Source organism: Bidens hawaiensis, unplaced genomic scaffold (assembly GCF_021521415.1).
Source record: "Bidens hawaiensis isolate Kalapana, Puna unplaced genomic scaffold, B.hawaiensis_p1.1 tig00033217_1, whole genome shotgun sequence".
Classification (NCBI taxonomy): Eukaryota; Viridiplantae; Streptophyta; class Magnoliopsida; order Asterales; family Asteraceae; genus Bidens; species Bidens hawaiensis.
In genome coordinates, this window is record NW_027495695.1 from 2876 (window position 1) to 12016 (window position 9141).

General features: G+C 38.2%; 1 protein-coding gene across 1 annotated transcript; it reads left to right on the forward strand.

Moving 5' to 3' along the window:
* The first annotated feature begins 311 nt into the window (after nt 1-311).
* On the forward strand, nt 312-6511 carry LOC143584663 (uncharacterized). The gene is made up of 2 exons (XM_077066668.1): nt 312-1143; nt 6480-6511. Exons 1-2 carry the CDS (start codon nt 312-314, stop codon nt 6509-6511), a joined length of 864 nt encoding a protein of 287 aa, XP_076922783.1.
* The last annotated feature ends 2630 nt before the right edge of the window (nt 6512-9141 follow it).

Genomic DNA, 9141 nt, shown 5'->3' on the forward strand with positions numbered 1-9141 from the left:
CTTAATGAAAAATGATCCAAGTCGAATTGCCTCTCATTCTAATAAGAGGGTGAGTCAAAGCAAAAGTGAATCTGCTACTTCGAGAAAATAATCAAAGAAAGAATCTAAAAAGGAAAGAATCTAAAAAGAAGGAAAGTAAGAAAAAGAAAGAAGCAAGTGATGAGAGTTCGACTGCTGAAAACAACCTCCGTGATAAAACCAAGAAGTTAAAGATACACGAGGGTTGTGATTTCAAAGTGTTCAAGGTTTATAACACCAAAGAATTTCACGGGGATAAAGGAGTAATAAATACCCTCCGATGGTTGGAGGAAATGGAATCAATTGTGCTGATAAGTAAGTGTACTGAAAGTGAGAAAGTACAATACACTTCCCACATGTTCAAAAGGGAAGCATTGGAGTGGTGGAATACCCTAATTGGAATTAAGGGTAGAGAAAATTTATACAACTTGGATTGGGAAACGTTTAAGGCAATGATATTAAAGAAATTCTGCCCAATCAATGAAATTGATCAAATTCAGACCAAACTGTGGAACCACAAGGTTGTGGGAGCTAATCTTATGGAATATAATACCAAGTTCCTTGAGTATTGTAGAATTGTCCCTCATCTGGTCATTCCTGAAATTAACAAAGTGACACGATACATTTACGGATTACCAATAGAAATTCATGATTTAGTTCGTTCACATATGCTGTCTACGACGGAATTTGCTATGGAGTTGGCCGGATACTTGATGGACGGAATGCTGAGGAACCTAGATGAGAAGAAGAAGGATGATGGCAAGATGCCAGTTGGAGGAAAAGTGAGGAAAACCGGGAAGAAGAGGGAAGGGGCCTTTGTGTATAGTCGCTCCATTTGCATGTCATGCGGTAGGAGACATTTCGGTAGATGTCTTCGACCAACTAACATCGATGTATGTGGATTTTGCAAGAAACCAGGACATTCGGAAGCAGATTATAGGAAAAATATAGGAGTATGTTTTGAGTGTGGCGAGAAGAGACACTATAGTACTGAGTGCCCAAAGAAAAAGCCAAATACAGCAGGTGCAAGTGGAAACGATGCTAAGACCGAAGCCAAGAAGGTAAAAGCTCGTGTCTTTGTGCTAGACACTCAAAAGGCAGCCGACATACTGGACGTGATCACCGGTACGTTTCCTATAATAATGTTTATGCTAGAGTTTTATTTGACTCGGGTGCAAAACAAACCTTTATAGATTATAAATTTTGTAGTCTATTAAATGAGCGCTTAGTTAAATTAGATAAACATTACAAAGTCGAGACTACTGATGGTAATGTAAGTAGAATAACCGAAGCCTTAAATAATGCCACAATTTCCCTAGCCGATCACGTCATACCTATACGATTGTTACCCATGACATTAGCAGGTTTTGATGTAGTTTTAGGTATGGACTGGTTATCATCTAATCAAGCCCGTATCCTATGTAATGATAAAGCTATCGACATTCGAATATCTAATAACAAAACCGTTCGTATAACCGGAGATAAAGAAGGAGGAAAGGTAGGAATCATTTCCAAGATTAAAGAAAGTCATTGCATAGGTAAGGGATGCCTCGCATTCATGGCCTATGTAACGAAGGAACCCGAACCAAAGAAGATAAAAGAAGTACCAATCGTGTCCGAATTTCAAGATGTATTTCCTGACGAGCTACCAGGAGCCCCGCCTGATCGAGAAGTAGAATTTAGAATCGATCTCATGCTAGGAACTTCACCAATAGCTAAATCTCCTTATCGTCCAGAACCTACAGAAATGAAAGAACTAAAGAAACAGTTAGATGAACTTTTGGAGAAAGGATTCATACGACCGAGTTCGTCACCGTGGGGAGCTCCAATTCTGTTCGTAAAGTTGAAGGATGGATCGATGAGAATGTGTATAGATTATAGAGAACTAAATAAAGTCACAATCAAGAACAAGTATCCACTTCCAAGAATCGACGATTTATTCGATCAGCTCCAAGGAGCAAGTTGTTTTTCAAAGATTGATCTTAGATCGGGTTACCACCAGTTGAAAGTACAAGAAGAAGATATCCCAAAGACAGCCTTTAGAACCCAATACGGACATTATGAGTTCACCGTGATGCCTTTCGGACTCACTAATGCTCCGGCAGCTTTCATGGACATGATGGATCATATTTGTAAACCTTATCTTCACAAGTTTGTTATCGTTTTTATTGATGACATTCTTGTATATTCAAAATCCAACAATGATCATCAAGTTCACCTAAAAATCATACTTGAAACCCTAAGAAACGAGAAATTGTACGCCAAATTCTCCAAGTGTGAATTTTGGTTATCCGAAGTTCAATTTCTTGGTCATGTTATAAATGAAAAGGGTATTCAAGTAGATCCAGCAAAGATAGTAGCCATAAAAAAGTGGGAGAAACCCAAGACACCGACTCAAGTCAGAAGTTTTCTAGGCTTAGCTGGATATTACCGAAGATTTATTCAAGACTTTTCCCGAATAGCTGTTCCATTAACTTCACTCACAAGAAAGGCAATTAAGTTTGAATGGGGACCGAAGCAAGAGGAAGCATTTGAAACATTCAAACAAAAGTTAACCAATGCACCTATCCTAGCCTTGCCAGAAGGACTAGAAAACTTTACCATTTACTGTGATGCTTCGCACACAGGAATGGGATGTGTTTTAATGCAAGGAAAGAAAGTGATTGCTTATGCTTTGAGACAATTAAAGGTTCATGAAAAGAATTACACCACACATGACCTCGAATTAGGAGCTATAATTTTTGCCTTGAAATTATGGCGACATTACTTGTATGGTGTAAAATTCACAGTATACAATGATCACAAAAGTTTGAAACATATATTTGATCAGAAAGAATTGAACATGAGACAGAGGCGATGGATGGAAACACTTAATGATTATGACAGTGAGATCATATATCATGAAGAAAAGGCGAATGTTGTGGCTGACGCCTTAAGTAGAAAAGAACATGAGAAACCAAAGAGAGTTCGAGCTCTTAGATTGGAACTTAAAATTGATCTAGATTGGCGATGGATGGAAACGCTTAATGATTATGACTGTGAGATCATATATCATGAAGGAAAGGCGAATGTTGTGGCTGGCGCCTTAAGTAGAAAAGAACATGAGAAACCAAAGAGAGTTCGAGCTCTTAGATTGGAACTTAAAATTGATCTAGCTAGCCAAATAAAAGAAGCTTAGAAGTTGGCACTAGAAGAATGGAACATTAAAGCCGAAAAAGAAAATGGTACAATCGATCAATTGATTAAAGGAAGTGATGAAATACTTAGACTCGGTACAAGGATTTGGGTACCAATGGTCGGGAGTTTAAGAGACAAGATTTTAGAAGAAGCACACAAGTCAAAGTATATGATGCATCCGGGAAGTGACAAGATGTATCACAATCTAAAAGATGATTATTGGTGGATTGGGATGAAGAAAGATATTTCTTTGTATGTATCTAAGTGCCTGACATGTTTAAAAGTGAAAGCTGAACATCAAAAGCCGTTTGGATTACTACAACAACCGGAAATTCTGATTTGGAAATGGGATATGATAACAATGGATTTCATCATGAAGTTACCAAAAACTTCTCCTCAAAATGATGCGATCTGGGTTATTTTCGATAGACTTACCAAGTCTGCCCATTTTATTCCAATTCAAGAAACGTTTAGTATGGATAAGTTAGCACACTTATATGTCAAAAACATAGTATCCTTACATGGAGTGCCTTTATCCATCATTTCTGATAGAGATAGTCATTTCACTTCAAATTTTTGGTCAAGCTTTCAAAAGGCTATGGGGACTCGATTAGACTTAACTACCGCGTACCATCCCCAAAATGATGGCCAAAGTGAACATACAATTCAAACCTTAGAAGACATGCTTCGTGCCTGTGTTATCGACTTAGGAGGAAGTTGGGACACTCATCTCGCGCTGATGGAATTCTCGTACTACAACAGTTATCATACGAGTATCCAAGCAACACCATTCGAAGCATTGTATGGGCGTAAGTGTAGAACACCTGTATGTTGGTCAGAAACAGGTAATAGTCAGTTGTCAGGACCATAAATTGTTCAAAGGACTACTGATCAAGTTATACAAATTCGTGAATGATTGAAAACTACAAGAGATAGACAAAAGAGCTATGCGGACGTTCGTCGCAAGCCATTAAAATTTAAAGAAGGCGATAGAGTCTTATTGAAAGTGTCGCCTTGGAAAGGTGTAGTAAGATTCGGGAAGAAAGGAAAACTGAGTCCACGATTTGTTGGACCATTTAAGATACTTGAAAGAATCGGACCAGTTGCTTACCGACTAGAATTACCCGATGAAATGAAAGGCATTTTACGACGTATTTCACATATCCAATCTACGCAAGTGTTTAGCTGACGAAACCCTTGCAATGCCTTTAAAAGATGTTAAAGTCAACGAGAAGCTTAAATTTGTAGAACAACCGATTCAAATAGAAGATAGCATGATTAAGTTTCTTAAACATAAACGACTCAAGCTCGTGAAAGTTAAATGGGATTCAAGACGAGGACCCGAGTATACATGGGAGCACGAGTCAGAAATGAAGAAGAAATATCCCTATCTATTCCAATAAATCTCGAGGACGAGATTATTTAAAAGGTGGTGAGGATGTAACACCGCGTCATTTACCCTATGAGTTTAAGCCTAGTTATACCAACTTGCTAAGTATAGGGACCAAAAATGTACATTTTGAAAACTTTACCCATCGCGGTACGCGACGGGGCAACTATAAACCCATCGCGTAGCGCGATGGCCTTGCTGAGTCATCGGGCATGTGCCCAACGTGTCAAAACGTGGCACGATATGACAGGCCACGTGTCATCATTTGGTAAGGCGGCGACAAATTGCGGCGACGTGGTATGCGACGGGGTAAAGGAACCCACCGCGTACCGCGATGGGGTCCAAAATCAGCCTATAAAAGGGGGTGACGGGTATTGAGATCTCCTCATCCCATCATACCTACATTTACACACACTTAACCTCGAAAGGCGTGCCTCATTACCCTACCAAGCCGACGTGCCATTTTCTCGTAGTTCGTGCATGGAACGAAGTTATAATCAAGCTAGCAATCGTATAATCGAGTAGATCAAGATCCTGCCTTTTTCTTATTATCAATCTAAGTATCCAATCTAAGGTAGGAGTTATGTTTAAGTTATTTGAATTATAGCTTAGACGATCAATCAAGGCTATGGCCTTTAAACTTGAAAGGTTTTATAAACATTCATAAACGAGTTTTCTTAAACGTTACTTCATAACTAAGTAATGTTAATCAATGATATATTTTGACGGGCATGTAGTTAGTGTAAGGGTGATATCATTAATAGTAAGTTTCTTGCCTAAGGAAAAGTAATTCGTATAAATCCCAATCAACAGAGGGACCCGTTTACTTACCTGGAGAAACTTACCAACGTGTTATAACCTATAAGCCAAAGCATGCTACATCAAATGTCACATAAAAACTAAGTGTTTTCAATCACAATCAAAGATAAACTAGTTCAAGTTTAAGCTTAGCAATCATAGCTTAATCAAAACATCATTCATGTATTTACACAAACCTATTATGTATAGGTTAATATCATTCACAATCGATCAACCAATCAATCAATCAAGGTTTTCCAACACCGACGGTACAGGTGAATACGTTCAAACCTTTTATAACGTGAATATGTTAACCTTTTCAATTAGTCAAAACATATTTATACTCGATAAGATGAACAGGTGTTCGTCTTAACAAGTCAGTCGATGTTTATTGGAGATTATGTGATCTCTAAAACGTTATAATACAAACTAAAGAATAAAATCAACTCAGACCGAATATGCATGTGTCTAGATCCAAACATAACTGTTAAAGCTCAATCAATCAATCAAAGGCAAGGTAGCCGTGAGCTTAAACGGTCATGACCAGTTCTCTGTTCAGTGCCGTTTGGCTCCGAGAATACCGTTATGTGTGTAGGGCAGTGGTACATATACCGGAAGTAGTAATACTTCCGTTGAGGTTGTCAAGAAAACTATGTTTGTATTGTAATCGTTATTCAAAATGTTTTATTCAGACATACGTGTTCACCAGCATATAGCTGATGTATTTTTCCAACCCATTGCAGGTAATTAAGCATAAGTAGCATTAACAAGGATTGGAGTCTTATTAAAGATAGAGGCGCGTACAAGATGGCTCTGTTTTGACAAACTAAATCCTTGTAATAAGAAACGTATCTTTTGTAAACTAATACTCGGATATTTAATTCCCGAGTAAATTTTCAATGTAAATTAATATTTTATTCAAACCTAAAGTCTTCCGCTAAAATTAACCATAAAATCTGATATATTTACAAAACAGGTACCAACTTGTGGTCAAACGGCTAGGCCCTAAGTCGGGGTGTGACAAAATCCAAGACCCGTCATAAGTCTTGTAATACAATATGTTTATAACAACTTTTATATTATCGTTAATAAATAGGGCCTTTCTTTGATGAATCTCGGGAAGCTTGATCATTTTCCATCCTAGCCTTTTCTTTTATTATCTCGTCCTCGTTTATTTTACGTTATAAGGTGAGTTTACATACCCCCTTTTTCCCATCTTTTATATTTTGGGGGTGGCATGTATACCCTATGTAAATTACTCATTTTTATTTCCACATCTATTCAAAAACACAATTCAATATATGTTTATGTGTGATTATTGCATGCTCTATGATAATGCTCTATATGCTTAATTGTTTATTTTATGCTTGGTGGTTGGTATCTCATCCTCATCTATCCTCATCTAGTATGATCATACATTTACCCAAGTACTTTGATTTTGTATCAATAAGAATGGGTCCACATCTATTTAGTTGTTTACATTTTTCATAAGAATTGTAATATTCATCATTTACATATGAATTGTGGTTTTTATCTATATATGTATCTCAACTAAAACTTATGTATTCTCACCAACATTCGTGTTAACAAACTCTATTTTTGTACATGCTACAGGTACAAGTAATTTACATTGATCAAGATTGAAGAAATTAGTTTTTACCTTAGGATATTTATCCAAACAATAAATATGATGTAATTGTTTTGATTATTATAATTGTGTATTTGTTTTGATATTAATGAATTAAATAATTATTGTCACTTTAATTAGTGTCTTCCGAGCTACTGTCCAATCAATACGTTATGCCTAGGCATGTTCCGCATTTGGTCGGGGTGTGACAGATTGGTATCAGAGCCGAAGGCTGTAAGATAGGTGGTTAGATATAACGGCCTAGTAGCATGCTTAGGGTCTCTATACGTGATATGCCTTTACGTGTTTGCACCCTGAATTATATTATTGATTGCAGTAGCTTAAATACTATTTAATGATTTAATATTATTCTTGTACACAAAATCACACACTTAATCCGAGGCTATGCCTCACTCTCAAAAGTGTTTTCAAAACTTTAGGACGACTTTTTAAAAAAAAATGGGAAATCCTTAAGAAATCCCGCCTTTTTACTCCCCTCTCATTGAGATGATTCGTGGGACGGATATGTAGTAAATGTAAGAGGGACTTGTTAGGCCAAAACAAGGGTGTGGAACTTGTTAGGTGTGGAACTTGTTAGGCCAAAACATATAACACCAAACGTACCCGAATCTGCTACCCTCATTGTATCAAACGTGGTCATGTGACGATCACACTCTTAAATAACGATGAGACTTTTGTTTAAATTTTTTTATTTTGTTAAGAATGAATATTTTCTCAAATTATCAATTTTATCAATACTCTAAGTTAAGGTTATTAAAATTTTATCTTGTATTCTCATGAATTTTCACAAAACTCGAAATTTCACATAGTTATACAACTTTTTTTTCAAAACATAATAAACTTTTCACGTGTCGTCATTGTCGCATGTCTTCTTCCAGCCTTATCAACCGTAACCGTCGCACCAGCAACTCTGGCCGCAGCATGTCGTCCCGCATTGCTAAAGGCATAGTGGAAACCCTCCCAACGATCATCTCTCAATAGCAAACTGTGAATGCTTCTTCATCATCCACAACTCCGAACCCAATTCCTTACCCCCTCAAACAATTCAAGAGTGCCAACCCGCCAGAATACTTCGGTATTGACGGTGCTACCATTCTCCTCCAATGGTTCGAAGAAATGGAGATCATATTCCTCCATTGTGATTGTTCTAAGGACAAGAAAACCACTTACGCCTCGAGCATGCTCAAGAAGATTGCCCTTAATTAGTGGAATGGTGAGAAGCGCACGCTTGGCACTGAGGTTGCCATGGCCTTGCCATGGGATGACCTCAAGAAACTCATGCTCAAGAAGTTTTGCCCGAAACATGAGCTTCGGAAGTTGGAAGAGGAGTTTTGGAATTTGAAACAAGAAAGTGGAAATGACGCCATCTACAACGATCGTTTCCATAAACTGAGCCTTCTCATCCCTCACATGGTCACTCCCCTTGAATGTTCAATCGACAAGTATATCTCGGGTTTGCCTATGCAAATCCAGGATTCCGTCCTAAATCGTGACCCTCAAACCCTCCATGATGCCATCACCTTAGCCAGTACCCTCACCGAAAACCACGTTAAGGCCGGGACCTTGACGCAGACAAATTCCAAGAAGCCCAATGATAAGCATGCATCCGAGCCCACTAAATAACCTAAGCCCGAATCTCCCAAACCTGAGTCTTCTAAGCCCGAATCTTTCAAGCACAACAACAACAACACTCCCCACTACCGCAACAATAAAAGAAAGTCAAATTCCCAAAACTATGTCTTGGCCCAATCGCAAACCCAACCCACCAAGAAACCCTACACAGGACCCCACCCATTATGTGATACGTGTAACTTTCACCATTCGCCTAACCTCAAGTGTCGACAATGCACCCATTGCAATCGATTTGGTCACCTCTTTACCACATGTCGTGAACGCAACCAACTCATGATGCAACCATTTACCTCGCCTCTTACCCAACCCCAAACTTTACCTTATGCTCAACCGTTTACTCAAGCACCCTCAACTATTAGAGATTTTTACAATTTTGGAGACCCTAGCCATTTTCGCAATGCATGCCCAAGACTCTCACACATGAACCAAATTCAATCCTACCCAACTCAAACCACTCAATATCAATCTTACCAAACCC

Coding starts and splice junctions, on each gene's coding strand:
- LOC143584663 (XM_077066668.1), top strand. CDS start 312: ATGGAATCAATTGTGCTGATAAGTAAGTGTACTGAAAGTGAGAAAGTA. Junction 1,144..6,479: donor CATACTGGACGTGATCACCG/GTACGTTTCCTA, acceptor GTTAATAAATAG/GGCCTTTCTTTGATGAATCT.